This window comes from Erpetoichthys calabaricus, chromosome 8, assembly GCF_900747795.2.
Source record: "Erpetoichthys calabaricus chromosome 8, fErpCal1.3, whole genome shotgun sequence".
Classification (NCBI taxonomy): Eukaryota; Metazoa; Chordata; class Cladistia; order Polypteriformes; family Polypteridae; genus Erpetoichthys; species Erpetoichthys calabaricus.
Window position 1 is genome coordinate 69,776,814 of NC_041401.2, and position 27,988 is coordinate 69,804,801.

Consider the following 27,988-nt stretch of genomic DNA (forward strand, 5'->3'; position numbering starts at 1 on the left):
AGGTTTTAGTTAAAAACAGTGCACTCAGGCTCGGGCGGGTGTAGCCGAGCAGGCCCAGGGTGTTGACTGGAAAATTGGATGGTTATGCATTTATGTGCAGACGCACTTGGATCAGCCAGTTTCCTCATTAGCACTTTGGCGATCATAATTATGACACCTACACTCACTATAGTATAAAGGACTCTAAGAAGGATGAAAGAGAATCAAGAGACAAGAAAGAGAGATCCAGCGGTTAAATTGAGAGGAAGAACAGAAAAGAAGTCCCACAGGATCATAGCAGTGCCAGTGCTGTGGAGAGATAGCAAATGGTTGGGGATGATGCCCCATGTGGAGCAGTGGTGCTCTGGTGGTAAGGTCTCTAATACAGAACATCCTTGGAGCAGGAGTGACCAACCACTCTGAGAGATCCCACAGACGGTGAAGTATGGTGGTGGGAGAGGAGAGCAGGGCTTGCAGGGTCTCTGCAGACACTGAAGAATGGCGGCAGGCATATGAGCCAGATAATGGTTGACTGCTCTTGCCGGAGGACATCTCTCCTCACTGAGCAGACCTTGGAAAGCGAGCAGAGGAGACATTGTTTAAAAGGAGGCACAGATGGCAGTTCATAATTTGTTTTAAATGGATCCTGACTGTATTTTATTCCTTGGTTTTAAACTAATTAAAATATTTTTGGATGGATTATTTATTTGTTTGAATATCAGCACTGCACTTTGGTTTTGCACATAAAACTAATGAGCACTTTTGCACCAATCTTGTTGTTCTGTGTTCTTATTTGGTCTAGTCCATCTGGGTTTTTGACTATTGATGTGCAGGTCAAGGACAAGTATGCCAGCTGAGGATAACCTGGACTTCTCATACCCAAAAATAAAATGCATACAAAACTAACAGTTGTAAAACCTAACATAAAATCAAAAACTGAAATGAGGAAATAAAACATTAGGAATACAAAAGCAAGTCTATCCAAATATACTTTAAAACATGATTTAAAAACTAAAACCAATTTAGTTTACCTAATTGTTATTTATAAAAGTTTTTGCACTACACTTCCTCTTTGAAAATCTACATAAATTAAATTGAAAAACAATTGTAAAATTGTAAATATTTATCTTTTGAATTTTTGGGCTTCTCATATTACTATCCATTTTGCACATTAATGGCCTGACTTCAATCCTCAGACTGAATCTTGTCTGTTTGCCAAAGACATTAAAACGTCTGAAACAATCATTGTGAAATGTTCCAAGTAAATTACCATTGCTCCAACTTAAAACATAGGCTAAATGGCATTTAAAAACCTCAACGGAGGAGAGGAGTTGTAATGGGGAGGCAACCTAATAATGTGCATTAATCCAAAATGGCTTAGTTGATCTTAATGAAATTCTATGTATAATACAAAATGCAAAGCTGAATGACTGACTCACTCACTCAAACATCAACCAAAACTATCTAGCTGAAAAGCTGAAATTTGGTAGGATAGTATATCTAATGCACCAAGAAAGGATATCTCACTATTTAGGAGTGACCCCCCCGCCCCCAATAGAAAGACCAAATACCCCAAAATTTCAAAAATGCTTTGATGGATTTGATTCAAATTTGGCAGACACATGTTCTTTATTTGTTGATATCTTTCGTTATTAGATCTCTAGTCAGAGGGACATTCTAATGCTCCATGTCCCCTTTTCGCCACACGTGCTGACTGCGATCGTACGGATAAATGGGGAATGCTGGTTTATGCAAATGAAGGCTGTCTGCAGAAGCGAAGTGAAATGAGCAAAACTCACAAAGCTTGAAGAAGACACTTTTAACAAGCATGCTATAAAGCTCCAGTGCTTGCCAGATGCTGTGGCTGTGAGTGTAGTCAACTTCATGTAACTGATTCAGAAAGAATGGTATTTAACACCCCCCTCCTCCCCTAATCTCATCTGCAACCTTGTAGAAAATGCTGATGTAGGAACTACAGTTCCCAACAGCCATTGTGCTGCTTTTCTAAGTCACTTTGGGATAATAATTTCATCATGGATTACAGCATTTGGAGTTTGTCTTTTTATCTCACTTTGGATTGTGTTTAGACATGTTGCATTTACAAAAGACACTTTTCTCACATTTATTTTAGCCCCGACTCTCCTCTGAAAATGCATTTCCAAAACCAGTTTACACATTGTGGCCAAACCCTTAAACAGCTAACTACCTTTCTTCCTTTGTATAAAAATGAAACCTCCCAAATCCAAATACCTGTTTTCATTAAGTTCAGCTATTTCAACCTTGCATGCGAAACTTAATGTATTCAAAAGTAAACTCAGCAGTTTTGTTTTTGTTACCTACTGTGACATTATATTTGACATAAGCTACGAACCAAGATTTCAGCAGACAGACAGTGGCAGCGTGACGCAGTTGGCCAATGTGCACACTTCATTTTATTGTGTCCGCCATATGCAACAATAAATCAGAGATGAATCGATTACACTACATTGTTTGTCACTGCATAGCTTTGCGTTTTTGAAAAAGTCAACACTGTTGTCCTCTGCGTATTGTTAAGTTCTCAACACCAATAAATGATCAGAGCTTTTTGAAAATAAAAAAACAAAATAATAAAAAAACACTGAAAATTAACTGAAGAAGCCAATTCACGATTGAACTGAATGAAGTGTGATTTTGTTTTCTATAGTTGATGGAGATGGTCCTTTCCAGAATGTGATAAGAGAACAGGATGGTGTTTTTGAGTGAATAAACTAATTAACTTTTAGTTTGTTTTTTTTTTGCTGATAGACATTTATTCAAACCCACTGTATACTGAGGCAGTACTAATTGTAGGCTTTGATGCTAATGGAGCATCAAGGTTTTTAGCTTTGACTGCATCAGCTTTAAATTCCCTTTATAACATTATCAAATACTCCTTTATTACAGAGTTCTGCTTCAGTCTCCTTTATACCAACACTTATTGGCAGTAACCAACGCACATGTACTAATATAAGCCCTTGGTTTTTAAAAAAAAAAAAAAAAAATGCAAATGTTGTAAACATTGTACTTACTGTAGATAGTACTTCTGTTACATTTGATTAAACAGCAGCACTATAACTGAGGTCCACCGACATAGGAAATAAAGATGAACTAACTTAAAATTCAGGCTATAATGTTTCAAACATTTCACTGGCTTGGCGTAAAAAATGCATCATTCCAAAATGACTGAAACAAGGTTAATGAAATTTTATATGCATATTACAGTTGATACAACTTAAAATCTAGACTTTAGGGCCCTTCAAAAGTTCCTTCAAGAAATATTGTTCCAAGGGTTTACAACAAAACCATTCAGATGATGGTAACGGATTTGGCATATTGTTTAGTTTTGTCCCTACTTAAAAGTGAAAGCTACCTTCCACATGGGAAACCAACACTAACTCACACATCACTCAAAAATGGCCATGTATAATTCACAAAATTTTGTATTTACATTGTTATTCATGCAAGTTAAAATACAGACTTCATAGGGTTTTTTGGGGGAATCATAATAGTAGGGCCAAAACAGCTGAGTAGAGTTCATGTAATATTGCATGTATATCACGGTTACCTTAAATTAAAATAGAGTCATTATGAAGTTTTACAGGTTTCATCGTAAACATCATAATAGCGGGATCAAAAAAGTGGAAGTTTTGGTGTTTACATTTTGAATAACTGAATCTTTGATCTGACAAGGGATCCACTTGATAATGCGGGATTAAACATTTCTTGTCAAATCACACTAAACAAATATAAAAAGTAGCGTTCATACCTCCAACCCAGAAAGAAGTTACCGCAATTTTGGAATGCAATCATCAAGTCAAGTCAAATTTATTTATAAAAGCACATTTAAAAACAACAGAAGTTGTACCAAAGTGCTGTACAAAAGAACATGTAAGAATACTATATCGCAAACAGTTATGTACAACAGTTTGTTAATGACTATTTCATTTCCATCCTAACCCTATTTTACCCGAGTGTTAAAAACCTTAATAGAAGGAGCAACAACTGAAAAGCCCTGTCACACCTAGACTTCAGCTGTGATTTTGGAACTTGGAACTAGTTGAGCAAATGACCTCAAATGCCTCTTTCCCGAGAGGGGATGAAGGAGATTGCATATGTATTTTGGGGTAAAACCATGCAAGGCCTTAAAAACAAACAATAAAATTTTAAAATCAATCCAAAATCTCATTGGTACATAGTGGACAGAGGCCAGTACAGGTGAGATATGCTCTCCTTTCTAGTGCTGGTTAGAAATCCAGCTGCTGCATTTTGAACCAGTTGATGGCTCAACAGAGCAGATTTGGGCAATACCACATATACAGAATTGAAACAATCTAGGCGAGATGTAAGCATGAATCACTATTTCCAAATCCTTCTGTGAAAGAAAGGATTTTAATTTTGAGATTTGCCTCACTTGGTAAAAACTGGACTTTACCATTGTGGGGATCTGTTTGTCGAAATGTAGTGATGACTCAAAGATGGTACCCAGGTTCCTGACATCATTATGAATTTGTTTCTGTCAGTAAGCCTAAGTGAGTGCCAATTTCATTGCCAAAAGAAGTAGGGCTAAAGATAATGACCTTTGTTTTATTTTCATTCAGTTGGAGGTAATTTTGCACTATCCTAAGTTTAATGTCATCAATACACTCCATCAGCTTTTTTACAGATTAAGTGATGTCAGGGCTAACTTTAAGACAAAGCTAGGTATCGTTAGCATACCAATGTTAATCAACACCAAAGAGAGCAGACATAAGGCAAATAATGAGAGGGCCAGAACTGAGCCTTGTGGTACACCTTGTATGAATGGTACTGGCTCAGAGAAATCATCACCTATATTAACCAAGATAGATCTGTCTGTCTTTTAAGTAGGACACAAACCATTTCCGTGCACATCCTTGAATGCTGACTTCACACCCCATCCATTTTAACAAAACCTCACGGTCCACCGTTTCAAAAGCTGTGCTAAGGTCCAGAAGCACTAAAATAAACACAAGAACCCGAGTCCAAGGTTAATAAAATATCATTAGTCACCTTCGACAAAACAGCTTCTATACTATGAAGTTTTTTAAAACCAGATTGAAACATATCACATAGATTGTTTTCCTTCAAATATGAAAGTAATTACACATAAACCACCTTTTCCATAATTCTGGACAGGAAGGGAATCTTGGAGATAGTAGGCCTGTAATTTGACAGCATTGGGGAATCCACAGTAGGCTTCTTCAGTAGTGGCTGAACAATTGCATGTTTGAAATTGTCAGGTATTTCCCCCACTTTTAAACATTTATTAATTATGGTAAGTGAACTGTGACTCCAAAAGAATATTTAAACAGGCATGCAGATAAAATATCAAGAAGATAGCACTGGCCCAAGGGACGCTGGAATCTGCAACACTATGATCCAAAGCTGGATGTATAATACCAGAACAAATAACATGTATTTTATTTATTAAAAAAAGTTTAGGAATAACTCACAGGTCTCAGGTGAGCTCACAGGGAAGCGGTTTAAGAAAGTGTTGATGGTGTTAGAAAGCACACTAGGTCTTGAGGCAGCATTTGCAATTAAATCTGATAGCTAATTTGATTCTTCTGCTCTCACCGCATCTTGGCAGAGCTTCAAGCAAGATTTCAGAATTTCATGAGACAATCATATACAAAAAGAAGAAACTCTTGACTCATTAAAGCACACAAATTGAAAAAGAGGTTGTGTAGATGATGGATGGGACACCAGCATTTCAGTCAGAAATGACAAAGGGGTCAGCACCTTTTGTTTATGGGTTTAAAAACACATATTTGCTTTCTAACCTTAACCAGTTATGCACATATAACCAGACAAATCCGGGTACTTTGGCTTTAATATGTAAAGCTGAATGCGGGTCTACTGGTCCGATATACAAATCCATACTGTTGAACCAATCCCTAATATTGGTAATTGTGCACATATTTCCCATTTGTAGAGGGGAAGACCACAGGCTGTATTTAGTTTATGGGAAACATTTATGCTGTAACTGCACCCACTAAGGGAGGTGTCACTAGGAGGGATTTTTAGAGCATGGCACAGGTATGCAAAGTTTCTGCCTATGGTGGGTTTAGTCAGTAAAATTTCGATTTGGAGCCAAAATTTGTTTCCCCAACAAGGGAATTTCTTTAGTGACTGCACCTGCACTTTACACACTTTACAAATCATATTATGTGATATCATCTACTGTTAAATTCTGCTCCATAATTGTACATTTTTTATTTTTATACTGTATTGAGGATTTGTTCTGTTCTGTGTATTGTATTGTATTGACCCCCTTCTTTTTGAAACCCACTGCACGCCCTACCTACCTGGAAAGGTATCTGTTTTTGAACTGCCTTTCCCAAGGTTTCTTCCATTTTTTTTTTCCTACAAGGGTTTTTTGGGAGTTTTTTCTTGTCTTCTTAGAGAGTCAAAGCTGGGGGGGCTGTCAAGAGGCAGGGCCTGTTAAAGTCCATTGTGGCACTTCTTGTGTGATTTTGGGCTATACAAAAATAAATTGTATTGTATATAAAAAATGTACCATTATGTTCTGTGTATGATTACTTGTTTTAACACTAAATAATGGAAATGGATCAGTAGTACTTCTCAATTAAGAAAATATGCTTAGTCCTTCATGTGCTATGAAGTAAATTATATCCATTTCCTTTCTCAGTCCCCAACCTGAGTCTCTGAAGGTTCAGGGTATGAACACTGGCCAATGCACCACCAGATCCCACTGTTTTAAAATATCTATTGGCAAATAACTAGATTAAAACTAAACAGATGCTCTGTTCATAGGTTTTGCCACTGGATTGCTTGCAGCACACTCTTTTCTGATTGCATATCTAACCTACAAAACTATCATATCACTGTCTAGCCACTACAGGAAACAAAAGCTAAAGCATCAACTGAAAAGCTGTTGTACTGAGAAAGACAATCATGTAGTTATCAGGCAACTTTAAAACCAATACAGTAATTATGTTGAATTATATCTACAAAGCTGCTGTAAAAAACATTCGGCTACTGTTTGTCATCAGAAATCTTATTTGTGCAAATTGTCTACATAATGTGTGTGTGTTTTTTTTTTTTTTTTTAAATCGAATCAAGTAACAGTGTTAAAGTTTGGAAAGAAGCCACAAATAAGTAAGTGTACAGCATGCTACAAATTATACCATTGGCCATATTACAGATGAAGAGAGTAATCTTTATGTTAAATCAACATAAAAATCACTTTGCAGTTGATGATTGTATCCCATGGGCTTCACCCTTAACAGCCCCAAACTTGTAATGTGCCTGATGTTGGCTTCAAACAGTACAGAAAGTAATTCCTAATTATCTTTAGGTATACGTAGAGAACCAAGTTCCTTACTTGATAAAAATAAGTTTGTATACTCGTCAACCATCCTGGTTTATAAGAGACCAGTGATACAATTGGAATTCTGAATGTTTTTAAGCGTATGCTTTATATTTTTGCTAAGATATTATGATTAACTTTACAACCAGAGATGTTTACATCTCACAGCAGAAAAGACATTTAATTTCTTATACATTAAGCAATAAATATTAGGTGACAGGTAAAGTCATTATTAAAGAACATTTGGATGAAGTGAATATTGAACAAGGCTGATAGAATCACAGTACATTTGATATTTGATCGGTTTGAACCATTCTAACTCCATTACTTTAAATGTAAAACAGAATTAAACCACACTTAAATGTTTTGTATGGGGCTTGTTAGGTGTCAAAAATGAAAAATAAAAATATGTTCTGACAAATTAATAATCCATTCAGGCAATTTTTTTTCCTGCCTGACACCTTCGAGATTTAACAGGTTTTATAATATATTAAAATACAAACTTCAAAATGTATTTTGTATTTTTGGGGCTAATTGTATATTACAAACAGATCTTGACACAGCATTACATGTATGTGATAGACTGCCAGGGGAACCTATTTATTTAGACAGTACTATGACATTGATTTGAAAGCTTTCTAGAAATAATATTTGAATTGGTGAAGTTACATTGGGTGAATGACAGTGTAAAGGAAGGATGTGATATGATGAGGCATATAATGTTATAAGAAACTGATTATTTATCAGCATTATAAATTACCCTATCTTAAATTACCCTTAAAGATAGGGTGAGAAGCTCAGTCATCCGGGAGGGGCTCAGAGTAGAGCCGCTGCTCTTCCGCATCGAGAGGAGTCAGATGAGGTGGCTTCGGCATCTGATCAGGATGCCTCCTGGACGCCTCCCTGGGGAGGTGTTCCGGGCACATCTAACCAGGAGGAGGCCCCAGGGAAGACCCAGGACATGCTGGAGGGACTATGTCTCTCGGCTGGCCTGGGAATGCCTTGGGATTCTCCCGGAAGAGCTAGAAGAAGTGGCCGTGGAGAGGGAAGTCTGGGCATCTCTGCTCAAGCTGCTGCCCCCGCGACCTGACCTCGGATAAGTGGAAGAGGATGGATGGATTATAAATTACAAAAGGTGTATGGATCTTTGCATAAAACACTGTTAAATATGTGCTACAAGATAATCTGCTAAGGAATGACCAATGAAAATGGTTTGTGATGATGCATCACCAACATTCTGCTCCTCCCCAAACATCCATCTTCTCCCCATTCTGCAGGCTGCACTGAGCCCCATCTCGCCCTTAAGACAGAGATGCCATTAATCACTTGACAGCTAGAAGGAGAGCTGTGTTACTTGTGAGAAAAGGGGAAAAAAATAAGTTTAACAGAGGGCTATTTTTTTTCCTTTCTTGCCACAGTGGAAGAGAGGTGTAATGAACACTATGAGATTATTAATTGAATTTTTGATTAGAAAATGTCTTGAGTGTTGACCCTCAGTCCGTTTTTTGAAAAACGGAATATTGTCACTCTAAATTGTAGCCTACACTGACATAATGTGAAAAAAAGAGTTGATTGTGTATCTTTATCTTTACTTAAAACTTAAACGATCACTTAACTATTTTTTGTGATCCCCCCATAAAACGATCCTTTCAAAAGAGCTCATTCAGTAGAGGCAGAGTAGCTCTGTATTTTGCACCATGGCTTCTTAGCAGTATTACATTTAGAGAGTAGTTCGTACTTTTAATGTCCAAACATCACGTAACACGCCACTATCTAGTACCATGTAAAACAATGAGATATATAAGAGATAAATATTTTTGATAATAATGATCATAAGTTATAAACCCCATAGATGTGAAAAACATTTTTGATTTAAAAAAACAATATTTTTCATACTGGGTTGTAGCGCCATAACAAGGAATGTCACCTATTGCGCACTAATCTAGGACGGATTAAGACCACCACAGCCCCCCTGGGTAATTTGATGAACAGAACTCCTTAACAGGGAGTTTGTCGCATTTTAACCATTGCGGCCATTTAACGAAGCGGTTTAAAACCTTATTATTAAATTATAGTGCTCAGCCTTTTCATTCTGGGGGCTTGGGGTTTAGACGTCCCCTTTGGTTATTTGAGCCCGCGGACACGCGATCGTTTCATCGACCTTCTCTCTTGGTCTTTTCTGCCCGAAACTCTACACAAAAATTTATAGGCGGTCATTTGAGTGACGCCCGGCATCTCCACTGTAAATCGTTTAATCTGTGATTCAGTTGTAAAAAAATATATATGTAAACAACTAGGCCATAATTTCAGACTAAAATTGAGGGAGCGCTCACTAGCCAGTAGGAAGGCACCACTCCATTATACATATCCATCCATTTTCCAACCCGCTGAATCCGAACACAGGGTCACGGGGGTCTGCTGGAGCCGAATCCCAGCCAACACAGGGCACAAGGCAGGAAACAATATGCTGTACAGTATTGGAATAAGTGATTTTGGGAATGAATGATTGGCGAAGTGCAGTACTTTAGGGGGCGGGATTTGCAAAACGTTTTAAAAAGATCTCTTCAAATCTCATGAATTCCAGCATACAGTATTGCTATCTGAGCAGTTAGTATAGCTGCTGTTTCACGACTTTGTAGATCGAACCCCAGCGCTACATATGTGGAGTTTGCTCACACATCTCTTATCTGTGTGATATTTTTTTCCCCGGTTTATTTTCACATCTCTTACAACAACACTAGAACGACTCTGCAGTGAATGTGCCCTGGAGAAATGGATCCTGTCCCGTGTTCAGTCATCCTTATAATGGACAAATGGGTTAAAAAAAAATAATGTGTACTGCTTTTCAATATCACTGGCAGACGCTTCTTGTCCTACTTTCTGGTTTCTACAAATCCATCAATTTTTCGCTTAGAGGCGATAGACTTGCATCAGCTGTCAGTTCTTTTATCAGAAATCTAACAACAAAATACAGTAAGAGTCGCGGGTTTTAGCTTAAAGAAAACAAACACCCAACTAGATGAATAAAAGAAATACACTCACACTTCCATGCTGCTTCTCGTTGGCGCAACCAGACAATATGGTCCCCCCTCTACCTTTGCCTCTCTTGTAAATGGTTCCTACTTTTAAAATATAGGACACTTCACATAATTCTATTAGTTATTCTTACAAACCAAATTCATGAAAACTTAATAGTCACGCGCTAGATATTGCATGCTTCAAGTAGTCCACGATCACAGGCGCACGCCTGCGGCATTTCACGAAGCGCGGCTGCTCAGCGGGATGAGTCACGAACGTGACTTTAATTCAGGACATCAAATCACGGATTTCGCGTCAGAGTAATCCCGTGTGTCGCGCAGTGAGAGAGAGCTCACGATGCCTTTGCGGTTCACAGCGGGGAAGTCACGATTTCAAAAAGTTAAAATATTCACCCAGCCACTAACGACCGAAGCTGCTTAATACTTTTGCGGCGGTAGACTAAATCTCATCCTACAGTATCAGAAGCAAAGCAAGTAGAAATCCCGGACGGGGAGGCAATCTACAGTCGAGTCAAAAACTTGATGAAAAATGAGGTCGTCTCGTTAAGGAAAATTAACTTTTATTATCACATCTGGGTATTGCTACAATTTTATAGAATATCAATATCTAATTATTCCTACTGGGAGAGTCATAAAAAAATATGTGTGCTGTTCCTGCATGTGCCCTGTGCTTGCTGGAAAAGGTTCCATCTGCCCGGCGACTCAGCCCTTTAAGAAAATGGATGGATGGATATGGATGACCCAGGGTGGAAAACGACATTCATCCATCTTTTTAAAAACCCGTTTATTGGATTACACTGGAGACAAAGGCAAGTGCCATCCCTGGATACTGACACAGTGGTGCAAAGCTTGGAAGAGTTTGAGGAAAATAAAATAAAGTGTGAATTGGAGCAAGCCAAGTGGTGTTCATAAGAAATGTCATGATTTACTTCATGAGGTAGCAGTACATAATAAACAAGAATAGTTGCATCAGAGATTTGAAATATTAAAATGGGAGCTGCAGTTTAAACTACTGGAGTCTAATATTCTCAATTGTGGCACAAATGTGTTATTTTAACCCTCTGATAGAGGACCACAGAGGGCTAGATGCCTACAAAAGTATCAAAATAATATCATATTTGCAAATATAATAGTCTAAAACAATACCCACAAGCTTACATTTGAAATCTGTTATTTGTAACCCCTCCAGGAGGGCTAGGTCCACCGGTGAATACACCGGTGCCTGTATTACTGATCTCCATTTTTTTGAAGTTTTGTGAGAAGGAGTAACTTTGACCCCTTGTATCCCATTAGGGACTGAACACCTGTGCTCGTTTGACGAGGCCCACACAGCTTCAAGTCGTTCTGATCAGGTTTGCACAAAACATCTATTACTCTATCCTATAAGGGTGTCATTTCCTGCACAAAATATGGTCCAAAAATGGCCTTAAATGAGAGGTTTTTTTTAATGTTTATAGGGTAAAAATTAGGGGAGAACCCTGAAAAACTTGATGTACTGTATAACTAGACATCAAAACAGGTCAAACAGTTTATCATATATCAGGGTCTTCACTTACCCGCAAGTCAGGAGGAGCCAATTTAAAAAAGAAACAAGGTAATTTAAAGCATTCATAAATAATTCTTGTGTACATAAAAAAGGTGTAATGGTGGAAGCATCCTTTACCAGGCTACAGGGAGATGTTTTTCAGTTTCACTACTTTCAAGCTCCAATTGTGAACAGTGAACATTAGTAGGAATTGAATAATATAAGTAGACGTGAACACATTTCCTGCTTAAAAGAACTCTGCACCTTTTCATATAAATGCAAAATTGTTATGTTGAGGGCCCAACGTGGTAAAACAGAATTAACTAAACCCTGTATTCACAGACCATCCCTGCCTGTCATATCTATCTGCTTTATGAAAACCAACATAATCCCTCTGAATGACATGACTCCGTGCCACTTGAATCTATAGACCAGTACTATACACTGTAGTCACTCCTGCTTGTTTATTAATTGAATCGAAATTGTAGATGTCCATTCCAGTTCACTCTTTATTTTATAGAGACAATAGTACAGATTCTCTGTTCTAAACAAGACAATTTTATATGATAAAATGTTTCATATGATTACAACAGTCATCCCATGCTTCCATTTTCTAGTTCTCTAATCCAGTTGAAAATTGTGGGGTGCTGGAGCGGGAACCTACCATACAAGAGACTCTTTATCATTACAAGGTGTGTGTGCACACATAACATGCAATAACTGGCAAAAACAACACAGAGACAAGTGTGAACATATTAGTTTTTTTTTTAATTGATAACTCATGTCTGCGGTGGGTTGGCACCCTGCCCAGGATTGTTTCCTGCCTTGTGCCCTGTGTTGGCTGGGATTGGCTCCAGCAGACCCCCGTGACCCTGTGTTCGGATTCAGCGGGTTGGAAAATGGATGGATGGATGGAACTCACTTATGTGTTCTTTTTTCTAAACTCTCCAGTTGTGATGATGAATTTTGTAACCTTCTCCTGTAAGTTACCAGTCCCCCAGACTGATGTTACTTTATAACGTTTGAAAGTTGCTTTACATAAAAGTGTCTGCTAAGCAAATTAAACTAAATGTAAATGTACATCAAACACTAAACAAAAATATTCAAGTTCATTCAATGCAACACAAATACACTGTATAACATTAATGTAAAATTTCATTAGTAACTATTTTGATATAAAAATAAAGAGATAAAAGCATTACCTGCATTTGCAAGGTGACAAGACAAAACTTTATTTCTCCCATTGGGGAACCCAACATTTTACTGAAGCTCAGGAAATATAACAATTCCCTCACACATCCAAAGCAGTAGACTGTTGTACCATGTTAGCCACAGATTGATACAGGAGAAAGTAGGGTGAAATGACACCTTTTATTAGCTAATAGATTACAAATGCACGCATTCGAGGCAGCTACGGCCCCTTCATCAGTGCAGTGCTGGGGACAACGTGCTGTAAAAATTGGTGCCACCTCTCCGCTGGAGCTGTAAAAGAAGAGGTACCGACTGACTCCCTGTGGTCGTAAAATCTCTTGAGGGCATCTTTCAAAGAGTAGGGTGTTTCTTGATGTCCTAAACTGCCCACCATAACTGTTCATTCTGGCCCCCTAATTGTCCCGTCTCCTGGGCCAGCTATCTCTCACTACATCACCACCTAACAGCTACTGTGTGGTGAGAAAAATGGTGTAAAAATGGCTGCTGTTGTTTCATCCAAGTGGATGCTGAACATTGGTGGTAGTTGATGTGGTCCCCGCTATGTAAAGTGCTTGAGCAAGTTAAAAAAATGCCATATAAATGTAATTATTATTATCCAAAGCAAAAAGAAGGCTGAACAATAAATCAACTAATGATTAAAAAATCTAATAAAAAAAAATTAAGTCAGGGTGCAGTGGTCAGTAGTGCTGTCTCACAAACCAGGATTCAGTGTTACAATTAATCTAGATCCCACACACCTGAAAAGGAGCAAGTGGATATATTAATGATGAATAAAAAATGACTCATTCAAAAATGAACTTGTATGTTAAAACAGCACCTATTTTAAAGAAAGTACACCATATACAGTATGCTGAATCTGAGCTGCCATGTAACTAACTTTACAACTTAGCTCAACACTTTGGTAATATAAAATAATTATACTTTGTGATAAATTGACATCAATTAAATGTAGTTGAGTATTTTTTAATTCTGGAGAATAACAATATAATAATAATAATAATATGTGTAATAAGGCCCACTTTCTGGTATTTCTCACCACCCAGAACATTTCTAAGGACACAACTTTCTGTCTTAAAGATTGGGAGTATTTAAAATGAAAATACAGTGTACACAGCAAGGAATGCTAAAGAAGAAGCTGAATAAAAAAAAACTGCCCCGCAGGCTTTATTGGTGCTGTTCCCCAGTTTTCAATACTATATCAAGGTTCTAACCCCTTCTCTTACCAGTGATCTTATGTCCTAGTTTGCCTTTACACTCTAGAATCATTGAACCACTAGCCTTAAGTGACTCTTAAACCACCTCACAGTGTCACTTTTGAGCCAAGACTTTTAAACACTTTGGATCTGGGGTCACTCAGACATCTTTGTCTACAGGACCACCAGGCTGTAGGCGGCCTTCAGAGAATAGGATCTATAAGGTACATTTCTGGGCTGCAAGGTTGTAGAGTGACCTCTGTTCCAAATACCTGCCAGCACGAAATGTACTGTTCTGGCCTTCCTTCTCTGTCTGGTTCCTTTATAAATTGCCCACACTTAGGGGTGCTGCAATTGCCAGAGCCACTCCTCTGCACATGTACCTAGTTGCTGCAGGGACCTTACCCGTGTTCTTTACTACTGTGATTACACCATTTTAACTCTTTGTAACCACTTTAATTTTTATCAGGCAACGTTGCACAGTGCACTGAAAAACAATAGCAAATGAATGCACTCAAGTCGTTAGATTTCCTTTTGTTTCTCCAAATTTGTACAACAGCGCCAAAAGGCACTGTGGTGGGATTAAACATCCTCCCTGCATTACATGCAAATCATATGGCCCAGTACAATCTAGCTAGTAATTTATAACAGGTGTATTCAACGTACTCGTATAAATTGATGCATTTTATACACTACTCATTTTTAAAAATGTCAACTTCGCTTGCCTGGCTCCTGCAGGATACAAAAGCATGCCTGTCAACCCTGCATTTTGGACTTTTCAGTAACCTCATTATCGGTCCATAAATTTTTTTCAACTGATGATCTCTTTGAGAGCAACGAAGAAATGTAGATTTGTGGGCTTTAGGTGTACGAGTAAAAACGTTGCGCTATTGCCTCCCATGTTGTCACAAATCTATTTTTGTTTCCAAAACGCACACGTCACGCGCATTCCGAGGTCAAACTGAACACGTGCTAGCAGATCGCTCCAGAGCGTTGCTATGGCAACTGACAGTTCTGACACCAGACTACATTGTGGACATTTGCTAATTCTGAAGGATGCATGCAAAATATTGCAAAGCTTTCCAGCCTCTTTTGAAAACTAAACAAAATATGTGATGTCGGAATGAACACTGCAGAATCCTGGGTTCGAATCCGCGTCTTGGTATTTTGTGTAGTTTACAGGGTCTCCTTACAATTTGATCGTTTACTCTACGGGTATTCCAAATTGCTACCAACAACCTAAAGTAAGTTTGGTTTTCTGGCGAGTCCAAATCAGACCAGAACAAGCGAGTGTCGATTTGTACATCCAGCATCGGTCTAGTGCTGTTTAGTGGTTGCTCCTCACTTGCACTTGATGCTGCTAGGAAGGGCTTATGCCCATCGCTCGTTAGCTTTCGAGAATTACAATTGTTTGGGCAGGTTACTATGAATAATTGCGCACATTCCAAGATTAAAAATGCGAATACAAATATAAAGTAACCAGTATACATTTTTTTACAATATTCATCATTGGCGTTTAATGGGCAATTTTTGAAAATGTGAATTAAGTAACCAGTATACATTTTTTTTACAATATTCATCATTGGCGTTTAATGGGCAATTTTTGAAAATGTGAATTCCATCAAATAATTCGGGATTCGTAGGTGCTTTTACTTTGATACGTTAGTGTTCATCACCGGAAGTTTTCTTCACAACCTTTCGTCCAAACGATCTCCTGTTTTGAAGTAAATGAAGTCTTTTACGTCACTTCATTATTTTGTATTAACGTGAAATATTAACCATGTACCAGTTGCATGACTCCAGCTAGATTTTTCCGTGTCATATCAAACAGAACCTTTTACACCTCATTCGCGAAGCGCCAAGCACAGCGTAGTCTAAACGCAGTTTGCTAGAACCTTGAGCGAAAGAGGGTCAAACGAGTGCTAAATTTCATTTACATTAAGCAGCCAAAACGGGACGAATGCGTATTCAAACTACATTAACTTGCGATTAAAAACGTGCTACTCAATTTCTGACCGAGACGAATTTCACTCGAATACCGTTTTGAACAATTACAACTCAAACCCTTTACACTTAATTAAGAAATGCAACTAAATAAAAATTGGAGAGTTGTTCAGATTTCAATCTACAACCTTTCAACAGTACATTAAGGAGAAAAAAAAATTCTGCATTGGCCGGGAATCGAACCCGGGCCTCCCGCGTGGCAGGCGAGAATTCTACCACTGAACCACCAATGCTCGATACTCTTAACTTTCTCCCTATTCCTTTCCAATTGGCAGTCCTAATATTTTCCTCCACTTCTTGAAAGGCACACTTTCTAGCTTTTCGGCTGTACAGTCAACACCGAGATAGAACTTTTGTGAAACGAGTAATTGGATGAAAAGCACCACGACAGTCAAAGAGTGCTAAAATTCCCCGTGCTTGTCGAGGTCCTGCGATGACGCTCGATTGTTCCAACACTAAAACCTTAATCCGATACGGAGAAATATACAGCTGGGTAGACTTTCGGAGTTCCATCAGTTACGACATGCGTATTTTACATTGACGATGTGCACCATACTGCGACTCGCAATCTACAGAGGTCAAGACATCTTGTAACTTTTACACAAGGACCATGCAGAACTGTTAACTTTTGGTGCCTACTAAAATATATCTGGCCATTTTATCATACGGTCTACGGCATCTGCGTTACGCCAAAACTACCCCGCAACAGACCAGTACTACAGTTAATAGTAGAAACGCACCTTAAAGCTGAAACACAGTCTAAATAAAACAAAACGACATATATTACTTTTCCGAATTCGTAAAAACTGCAGCAAACAAGATGAAAGAGCCGAAGAATCAGCGGGTTAACGGTTGTCCAATCGAACCATACCAACAACACCGTTCTACAGCAGCCTAACATGAAGCTTCACTTAAGTTACCGTCCACGAAAACGCTTCCAAAACATAAAACGCAAACTAAGCCGTTCTCTCAAAACACAAACTTTCTAACACTTAACAGTTGTCTTCGCCACATTCTACACCAGAACAGTACCTACACAAAACAGACACAGACACAGCACAAACACTTAACGCCCGCTTGAGACTCTAATTTATACTGTTTCTAAGAAATTCGCCACCCTCTTTCTCGAAATTTCTTCAGCCGTCCGACTCCGTCTGTTAATGTGTGGTTATATAGCGAGGGGTATTTGAATGGTCTCGCCCCCTTATAAATTGCCCAATGGGAGGGGCTACTGCCACTCAAATGCTTGGCCCCTTCCATCATATCAAGAAATATTGTAATTTACCCAGCAATGGGTACTGAGCTGTTTAGAAGACAATACAGTAATCCCTCGCTACTTCGCGGTTCACTTTTCGCGGATTCACGACTTCGCGGATTTTTAAATACAAGTGATTGCCCGCCTATCGCGGAAGTTATGTTCCAGACCCATCAGCAACAGGAGAAAATCCGTGATATAGAAAGACCATATAAATAAACATTTTTTTAGTTTAAGCCTTAAAATACCCATCCCACATGCTTTAAACACATGTAAACTTATAAAACACACTTTGTTAACACATATGATATGTGGATGTCGGGCTAAGGATATGAGTAACATCTCACTATTATAAAACATTTTAACTTCACGCAAGACAAGACAGTGAGACAGGAAAATTGGTGATGTACACCTAAAAGCCTGATTGTACAGGCTTTTAAATTATTGACACGCAGAGCGACAAGCAGCACAAACCCAGCACAAAGTCCACTTCTCCTTAGCGTTCATTCAGCTCCCCACCCCCTTGACAATGCGAACTGCGCTTCCGGGGAGGGGGGGGTTTGAGCGAAGGTGCGTTCAGCTCTCACACACCCACACACACACACACACACTCCTCGAGCAGAGCGACAAGCAGGCATTTTGGCAGAAGCAGCACAAAGTCCATTTCTGCTCAGCGTGAGTTCAGCTGCCCCCCTTTACAAAGCGAGTGCAGACACATTGACGTCTGATCGCTGCGTGCAGTGTGCAGTGTTGGTCTGCGGTGTTTAAGAATGTAGAAAGTGTTTAAGAGCATAGGAAGTGTTTATAAGAGTGTGGGAAAGGTTAACAAGAGAGTGAGAAAGGTTTATAAGAGTGTGGGAAGGGTTTATAAAGCCTTAAAATATGTATAAATAATAAAATAAATATAGGTCGCTACTTCGCGGATTTCACCTATCGCGGGGGGGCTCTGGAACGTAACCCCCGCGATAGGTGAGGGATTACTGTAGTATGTTTTCAAAGTACATTTTCAGGGACCTCCACACGTTTGGTTTACAGGCTTTCATGTACATCAATGTGTATGTGTATTCTAGCTGCTTCTAGCTTTATGGTGAGGGTTGTATCTCACACCTTGATGACAATGTCTATCATTATGATATTTGACGAAATGTATGTATAGCTAGTAAAGCTGATATTTAACTAGACGGCACCTTTTAAATGCTCATACATTATGACGAACTGTAACTTTTACTGTATGCGGTGAGCGGATTAAAACACGTGTAATGCTGAAAGTTTACCGGTTTTACCTCTTTAAACAAAAGAAGTTAGAAAATGTACGCATGGCGTAACACAGAGGTGAGGTTTGGGACGTGACTGTCTTTAATCTTGGAGCAATTTTCTGTATTTATAGAGTCATAATTGTCACATGTAGGCCTACATAGTGAGTTTATGTATTTAATCAAGACAAACATAAATGTATACCATAAAATAACCTATCTCAAGTTATGTTTTAAAGAATAAATTATTCAATAATTGAGGCCCTAGATGTTTCTCTATATTATGATTATGTAAATTATGTTTTTTAAACGGGTGCTTTTAATTAACACTTCGATAGACAGTACAGTACTACATATCCTATTTACGATATGTCAACGAAAATTAAAGACAACTTTTCTTGATGAATAAGTGTACCGTATCAGATTTCAACGATGTCGGTTTACCAGAACAGAGTTATGTCAAGTGGAAAGACAGACAGACAATCATGGCAAGGTCAATAGGGGCTTCCCATTTTTTTGCGAACTCGCCAAAAACACCAGTCAGAAAACGTACCGATGGCAAAATATTCAGGTGCGTTGAATATTGTGGAAATACTTACGTGAACCACAGGCGGATCGGTTATCAGGGCGTCCTGCATGAGTACAGAGGGGGCCCTGACTGCAAGAGCCCATTGAACCAAAAGGCTCAATGAAACCAGTGCCCGCGCACCAAAGTCACCCAGGGTGTTCCCCCACAATCCTTCCACTGAAAGAAACGATCGAGTCTTCGCAACCCAAAGCAACAGTGGGAAATGCCACGCAGTTTTATTCCAGCAAGGGTGGAATATGTAGATTAACCCGAAGAGTGGAGAATGGGGTAGGCACTGGGGTGAACCCCCTTAGAGATTCGTGCGCCTTGAAGACATTTATATTAAGCCGATGTACGGGTCCCCCTTGGAGTCCCGTGCACAACGTAAAAATGTACGTTTCATCGAAGAGCGCATTTAATAACTGACCGGCGAACTACAAATGTGACATTACTTAAAATTTCGGGAGCAGTGCATAAAAACCAGTCTGTAGCAGAAAAAGCAAACGGGACGTCCGGTCAGCCTGCCCTATATTAGTAATTTGTCAAAGAATTGTTTCATAATGGTAAGGGCTCTTTTCATATGACACTGGTTATTTGGGCTCTGAACAGGTTAATGTCAAATGACAAAACAGAAATATTTAATTATAGTAGGTTTCCTATCAGAAAACTAGCAGATCAAGAAGACCTGAGCTTTTTTATTTTTGATTTAGAATACTTTGTTAATCCCTGAGGGGAAACTGTCTTTTCGCATACCCTTTGGAATACCATCAGTTTTCATTGCAATGTAGATAGATAGATAGATAGATAGATAGATAGATAGATAGATAGATAGATAGATAGATAGATAGATAGATAGATACTTTATTAATCCCAAGGGGAAATTCACATACTCCAGCAGCAGCATACTGATAAAGAACAATATTAAATTAAAGAGTGATAACAATGCCGATAACAATGCAGGTATACAGACAGACAATAACTTTGTATAATTTTAACGTTTACCCCCTGTTTACTGTGTACAGTTTATTCGCACTCGGCTTACAGTCACTCTTACGGAGCGCGTCCTCTGATATTAATTTCTACATAAGTTATGACTTTTTGTTTACCTTCCTTACATTTTTCACTGCTAAACAGGATTTGGCTTTTATGCTGTTTGAAACAGTAACTTAAGCAATAATTCAGGTCGAACAGAACATTTTTCTGTTGTACGATTTTTAACATTCTCCAGTGCTTTAGACAGCACGTGAAAGCGAAAACAGGGGCTTGGTGGTTTATGCGAGTTCACCATGCTCTGCTGCCCCTTACTGGCTATTTTAAGAAAAGCACTCACCAATGCTTTCTAAATGTGGAGTTTTGGAAATGTGAAAAATGTACAACGCGGTCTATTTGAATTACAACGACGAAAGGTGAAAAGTATATCATTGTATCAGAATACCTACTGTATTTATTATTCTGCTCTTTGGACATTATGATCCACAAGCCCTGAAAGTCTAATAGATTTAAACTCATGATAGTGATGAACCCTGCGAACAGTAGTTTTCTTTTGTCTGACGTGTTATGATGTTGACATTGCCTGTATACTTCAAAGTTTAAGCCGGTGTAACAGTTAATTTCATAGTCCTTACTGACTATAACGTGGCATCCGTACATCAAGGTTCAAGGTTTTGAAGAACATTCAACCAAAGGTGTATCATCTTAATTCATATAATTTTATCTTTTAAAAATACATTTATACAAACTGCATCTTTACTGTTTTTCCCCCTCAGGCCAACAATTTACAGGCCTTTAGTATTTTTTTTCCCAGGCTTGTCAAAGTGGTTTTTCATATGGCTCAGGCTTTTCCTATCATGATTTGATAAATTGAGAACCCACACTTGAATCATAAATCTGTCCCTCTGAAGCAAGAGACTGTCCGAAAAATGACATTTGTATTATCTTTGACAGAGTAGGAGATTTCTTAGACAAAGTAGAGGCGCTTGGGACGTATGTTCTCTTTAATGAGGCTTGTTAAAAGCAATGTAGGATATGCTGTTTGCATCACTAAAATACACAGAAATAGAGGGACGAATGAATTTTCTTGGAAGGTGTAGAGAGAAAGGACAACCTTTTGTCTTCCACTTGAAGAAAATGCACTAAACTCTGAAGAGAAAAAGACAGAGAGAGATCAATCCTTCCAGGTAAATCTACAAAAATGAAACCCTTGTTGTCTTTGGTGTAAGAGGCAAAAGCAGCTGAAAGTGAATTTAGCAGAGCAATGCAGTGCAGAAATGTGTGGCAGGTGCAGAACTGCACGATTTGTAACAGCTGTGGAGAAGAACCAAGAGTGTGGCCATAACACTCATATTACCACACTCAGTCTCCTCTGTTGGTAGAATCAAATCCATCCAAACCTTCAGGTACATTGCAGAATGCCAAAAATATGTTTTTATATATATGATCATTTAATTTCTGGTCCAGCTTGTTTCCTTGGCTTGTATTCCTTAAAGATTTTTCCAATAAGTTTATGGAAAATATACTGTAAGTTTGTTTTTTCCATAGGGCTGGATGATGGTGAAGTACTAGAGAACTATCATCCTTATTATTCCCATTTTAGATAGATAGATAGATAGATAGATAGATAGATAGATAGATAGATAGATAGATAGATAGATAGATAGATAGATAGATAGATAGATAGATAGATACTTGATTAATCCCAAGGGGAAATTCACATACTCCTACAGCAGCATACTTATAAAGAAAATATTAAATTAAAGTATGATAAAAAATGCAGGCAAAACAGACAATAGCTTTGCATAATGTTAATGCTTACCCCCCCAGGTGGAATTGAAGAGTCGCACAGTGTGGGGGAGGAACGATCTCCTCAGTCTGTCAGTGGAGCAGGACAGTGACAGCAGTCTGTCGCTGAAGCTGCTCTTCTGTCTGGAGATGACACTGTTCAGTGGATGCAGTGGATTCTCCATAATTGACAGGAGCCTGCTCAGTGCCCGTCGCTCTGCCACGGATGTCAAACTGTCCAGCTCCATGCCTACAATAGAGCCTGCCTTCCTCACCAGTTTGTCCAGGCGTGAGGCGTCCTTCTTCTTAATGCTGCCTCCCCAGCACACCACTGCGTAGAAGAGGGCACTCGCCACAACCGTCTGATAGAACATCTGCAGCATCTTATTGCAGATTTTGAAGGACGCCAGAAGTATAGCCGGCTCTGTCCTCTCTTGCACAGAGAATCAGTATTGGCAGTCCAGTCCAATTTATCATCCAGCTGCACTCCCAGGTATTTATAGGTCTGTACCCTCTGCACACAGTCACCTCTGATGATCACGGGGTCCAGGAGGGGCCTGCGTCTCCTAAAATCCACCACCAGCTCCTTGGTTTTAATAAATAAGCAATAACATAATAAATAAGCAAATTACATAATAAATAAGCAAAAACAGAAACTAGAGATGAATATTAGACAGTAAAAATACCGGGGGGTAGGCAGCTGCAGGGAAGTCAGGAGATAATAATGGTTCCCATGGGAACTCAAGGTATCGGCCGGACAGGAGCAGAGGGGACACAGAGAAAAAGAGCAAATGAGCTAATCTGAGTGAGGTCAGAGTGATAAGAAATGACTATATAAGTTTGGAGTCCAGAACTGTTCGGGGCTCAGCTCAATTTGCCCTTATTGGGTTGAGTCCGTGTTATTTTTATTATGGTTATTTTATTGCAATAAAACTATAGACTCTTTGCCTATCCTGAGTCCTAATAGCCTTCATTTCAGGTAAAAAGTCTTCTGGTGACAATTTTTGGCCACGACACAGATATGTGAATTTCCCCTTGGAACTGTGAATTTCCCCTTGGGATTAATAAAGTATCTATCTATCTATCTATCTATCTATCTATCTATCTATCTATCTATCTATCTATCTATCTATCTATCTATCTATCTATCTATCTATCTATCTATCTATCTATCTATCTATCTATCTATCTATCTATCTATCTATCTATCTATCTATCTATCTATCTATCTATCTATCTATCCCACAATCCCAAAAGGTCTATTGTCTCTAAAAGCATGCAGGACTTGGAGTCTTGACTTCTGATTATTCAGGATCTAGATGGTGGTGTAATGTTAAGTCATCAGTGTCAACTAGGTCATCCTCTGGAACTTCAATTAGAATAGTGTAGTTTATAACGAATATGGATAGGCTAGCATCCCGGCCAGGATACTGGATGGTTTGTGTGGGATGAGCATTCCTGCTGTGGTGGTTGGTTTTACTCTTTTTCAGTTGAGAAGCAACTATCATAGAAGGAGGTGTTTCCCCAGCATGTGGAGTGGAGTAACAAAATGCCTCTGGTGGGACTCCCATTTGCACACCTGCAGGTATACATTAGAGTTGTAGTCTCAATTGGCAGTCCTGCCCAGGGACTTGAGCACCTTCAGGGGGAGTTACAGGGCAAAGGCTCCCATATCTTACTGGGATTCCATCTGATATGGAAGTGCTTCTTGGGGGGAATACTGTAGCACAGGAAGTCCCCCGGGTGTGGCATGAAAAGGCACCACACTACCTCTACCAGGCAGTGGGAATCTCGAGATAGAAAAATAAATTCTAATTGATTTGCAATATTGAGTGCTGGAAGTACAAAAGCAGCCTGTTGTGCTATGGTCCTGGTGTCTGGGTATCTGAGATGCCCCCAGTGGTCACACACTATGTTGTTAACTAAATCATGTCTGCCAGATGTTACCAGATCACTAGTTGACTAGCCATTTAGTAACCACATTCTTAGCAATAATTTTACAGCTTCACTTCATGGTTTGCTACCATATTTCTCTATAATACAGATTCTTTTATTCTATATGGTCATTGGTCATGGGATGGAAGAGAATGTGTAACAGGCATTTACCACTAACATGTTTCCTACTCATTTAACACTGAGTTAGTGAAATGTGACCATTAATCAAAATTCACCCGTCATAGAGAGGCCTCTCTGATTTCACTCACAATGCCATTGTGGTTCTAATTGTGTCTTTTAAGATAGGTGGGTGAAGTTAATTAAAAGAGATTTGATTGTGTAAACTTTACTACTGGACTGTTCAGTGTATTTGATTGTGACACTGGGGTGATATATTGCCTTTCTTCTTGGTCATCTCTATACTTAATCTGCTAACAAAAGTGTAAATCAGAGTTGAGTGGACACCTCTTCAGACTCAGAGATTCGTTTAGACAGGAAGGCACCCAAAAGTATATTAATTTTAGGCTTCTGACCACTATCTGAACTCTGGATGGATGTGATGAATGCACCTTCACCAGAGGTTACACGTTCTTTCCAAACTAGCTGTATTCTTCTCTTCTGTTCTATTTTAAGGAGCCAAAAGCTTATGAGCTGCTCTTTTTGGCATACTGAAAACTTTTCAGCCACTCCCTTTGGAGTGAGAAGCCACCCACTCTCTATGAGGAAAGAAGCTAACAAACTTTCTTTGGTCCAGAAGCTTCTCTCCATAGAGCCTTGGAGCTGGATGTCCTGAACTATGTAGATCTAAAGTTCATTCTGCCAAGCCAAGCTCTGTACCAGTGACTGAGCCCTGTCTGAGATCACACCATGGGCAAAGGACTATGTAGCACACAGCACGAGTGCACTCAAATGCAAGAAGAGTCTTCCTCTTGTGCTCGGAGCAACAACACTCAACTCCATACAACATTAGATATCAATCTTAAAGCCTAGATATTGTAAAACTGTTTATCTGTGCCAAGACAGATTAGAACTCTAGATAAGCAGTAAACAGCCAACCTCTTCTGTTTGTGTGTCTCGTGTGTCTTTCGTCCTACTTGTTGTGTCAACATATGTGCAATTATCATATTTTTACAATCCTTGTGTTAATCAATAAATTGTTGTATTACATTTCTTAAAATGGGTGTCCCTCGATTACCTTGATGTAAATCTAATGACTGGAAACTTCACCTACAGAGAAAGGTAAGAAAAATAAAGTGTGAGCCTTGCCAAATTATTTAATAATAACTGGCATTGCCATAGGCAAAACTAATAATTATTTACCTGATTGATTAACACAAATAAATCAGTTCATATCCTGCATGAATTCAACATTTTTGGGTGGGCACGAAACAGAAATCTCTCATTCTCCTACATTAATTTGGCATCTCTGGGTGGGCCATGAAACAAAGATCCTTCATTTTCCTACAATAAACAAGTCAAGGATTTGCTAGTTTATGTTTTTGAGTATATACCTTCACTTTATTAGGTACACCTGTTCAAGTGCTTGTTAATGTAAATATCTAATCAGCCAATCACATGGCAGCAACTCAATGCATTTAAGCATGTAGACATGCTGAAGTTCAAACCAAGCATCAGAATGGGAAGAAAGGTGCTTTACAGTAAGTGACATTGAATGTGGCATGGTTGTTGGTGCCAGACGGGCTGGTCTGAGTATTTCAGAAACTACGGATCTACTGGGATTTTCACGCACAGCCATCTCTAGGGTTTACAGAGAATGGTCCGAAAAAGGGAGAATATGCAGTGAGTGGCAGTTTTCTTGGTGAAAATTCCTTATTGATGCCAAAGGAGAATGGCCAGACTGGTATGAACTGATAGAAAGGCAACAGTAACTCAAATAACCACTTGTTTACAACCGAGGTATGCAGAAGAGCATCTCTGAATGCACAGCACATCAATCCTTGAAGTAGATGGACTACTGCAGTAGGAAATGACGCCAGGTGCCATTCCTGTCAGCTAAGAACAGATAACTGAGCCTATAATTTGCACAGACACACCAAAATTGGACAATAGAGTCTCGATTTCTGCACCAACATTTGGATGATAGGATTAGAATTTGGTGTCAACAACATGCAAGCATGGATCCATCCTGCTTTGTATCAGTGGTTCAGGCTGGTAGTGGTGTAATGGTGTGGGGGATATTTTCTTGGCACACTTTGGGCCCCTTAGTACCAATTGAGCATGATTTAAATGCCACAGCCTAGATGAGTATTGCTGATGACCATGTCCATCCCTTTATGAATGTAGTGTACCCATCTTCTGATGGCTACTTCCAGCAGGATATAGTGCCATATCCAAGCTCAAATTATCTAAAACTGGAGTTTACTGTACTCAAATGGCCTCCACAGTCACCAGATCTCAATCCAATAGAGCACCTTTGGGATCCATATTATCCATATTACTAACTGAGAATGCTAAACCGGATGGACGCAGGGACATCCGGCCATGGGCCGTGGCTTTAAAAGACGTACTGCGCAGGCGCCCCACAAAACCAAGCAACGGAAACCGGCCGGATGGAATGCAACGTAAACGCACAAAGCCATTGCACACGAAACGGGACACACACAAAGAAGAGGATTGAGACCCACGACACCCAAAGCCCCCCTCCAGTAACTGAAATAAGAAATGAGACCACGCGCCCCTAGGACACCAAAAACAAAGGAGTCACACGCAGGCACACATAGCACACGAAACGGTTCGCACACAAAAAGGACGATTCAGCCCCACGACACACAAACACCCCCTCCACTAACAGAAATAAAAACTCAGGCAACAAGCCCCCAGCACACAAAAAAAAACAAGCCACGAGCGCCACACAAAGCCCTTTGGACACGAAACGGGACAGACTACGGACATAGCACGCGAAACGTACACAAAAAGGACGATTCAGACCCACGACCACACTAACGATTGCGCCAGTTAGCTGACAGCGCGTTCAATAATAAGTCCACTTTTCATGAAAATTCATTGGGATTAATGAATGTCATTTGCAATCATTGTCATTCACTTAACTTCCCTGAAGAAACAAATGGCAATACAAGTAATGAATTTACACGTTGTTGTCAAAAAAGTCAAATTACACTGCCTCCTTTACATTCATATCCTGCATATCTACAGAAGCTTCTAACTAACGAAGTACCTGAAAGTAAAAACTTTATGAACTGCATTACATCCTACAATAGTTCATTTGATTTTGCATCTACCGGAGTAAATATCAGGTCACCAAAAAGCAATGACCCATACTGCTTTCGCGTATGTGGACAAATATTACATCGCATTGGAACAGTGCACCCTGAAACAAATCAAGAACGCAAATATGCACAAATCACGTCGGCACCTACAAAGCGCTTCTGAAACCGCGGAAGAAAAAATGTCTCGGCTCCAAAAACACATGTCACTCCTTATTCCAAATACCGGTCCCAATCACAGAAACATCGGTATCCACTATGACAATGCACAGTAACAATACACGTGACATCCGTCTTGCCACACTATTAATTATAGATGAATGTACAATGGCATCCAGTCACTTACTCAACACCATTGATAAACTTCTACAAACGTTGATGAATAATAATATTCCCTTTGCGGGAAAGGTACTTTTATTAGGAGGAGATTTTAGACAGTGCTTAACTATTACTCCACTTACAATGTGCTCAGCTATTGTTCAGTCCACCTTAAAATACGCGGACAATTGGCATTGCGTTGTTGAATAATAATATTCCCTTTGGAGGAAAGCTACTTTTATTAGGAGTAGATTTTAGACACTGCTTACCTATTGCTCCACATGCCATGCGCTCAGCTATTATTCAGTCCACCTTA

At 39.2% G+C, this 27,988-nt stretch overlaps 1 protein-coding gene and 1 non-coding gene across 2 annotated transcripts in view; both read right to left on the minus strand.

The window, feature by feature from the left end:
- Positions 1-10,605, minus strand: part of crcp (calcitonin gene-related peptide-receptor component protein) — a 52,321-nt gene extending 41,716 nt beyond the window's left edge. The window contains exon 1 of the mRNA XM_028806744.2: positions 10,391-10,605. Coding sequence (XP_028662577.1) covers positions 10,391-10,398 — 8 coding nt within the window. The 5' untranslated portion in view covers positions 10,399-10,605. The remainder of the gene's footprint in view (positions 1-10,390) is intronic.
- A 5,877-nt stretch (positions 10,606-16,482) lies between these two features.
- trnag-gcc (transfer RNA glycine (anticodon GCC)) lies at positions 16,483-16,553 on the minus strand. The gene has a single exon. It is a non-coding gene; the product is annotated as a tRNA-Gly (tRNA).
- Positions 16,554-27,988: the final 11,435 nt, after the last annotated feature.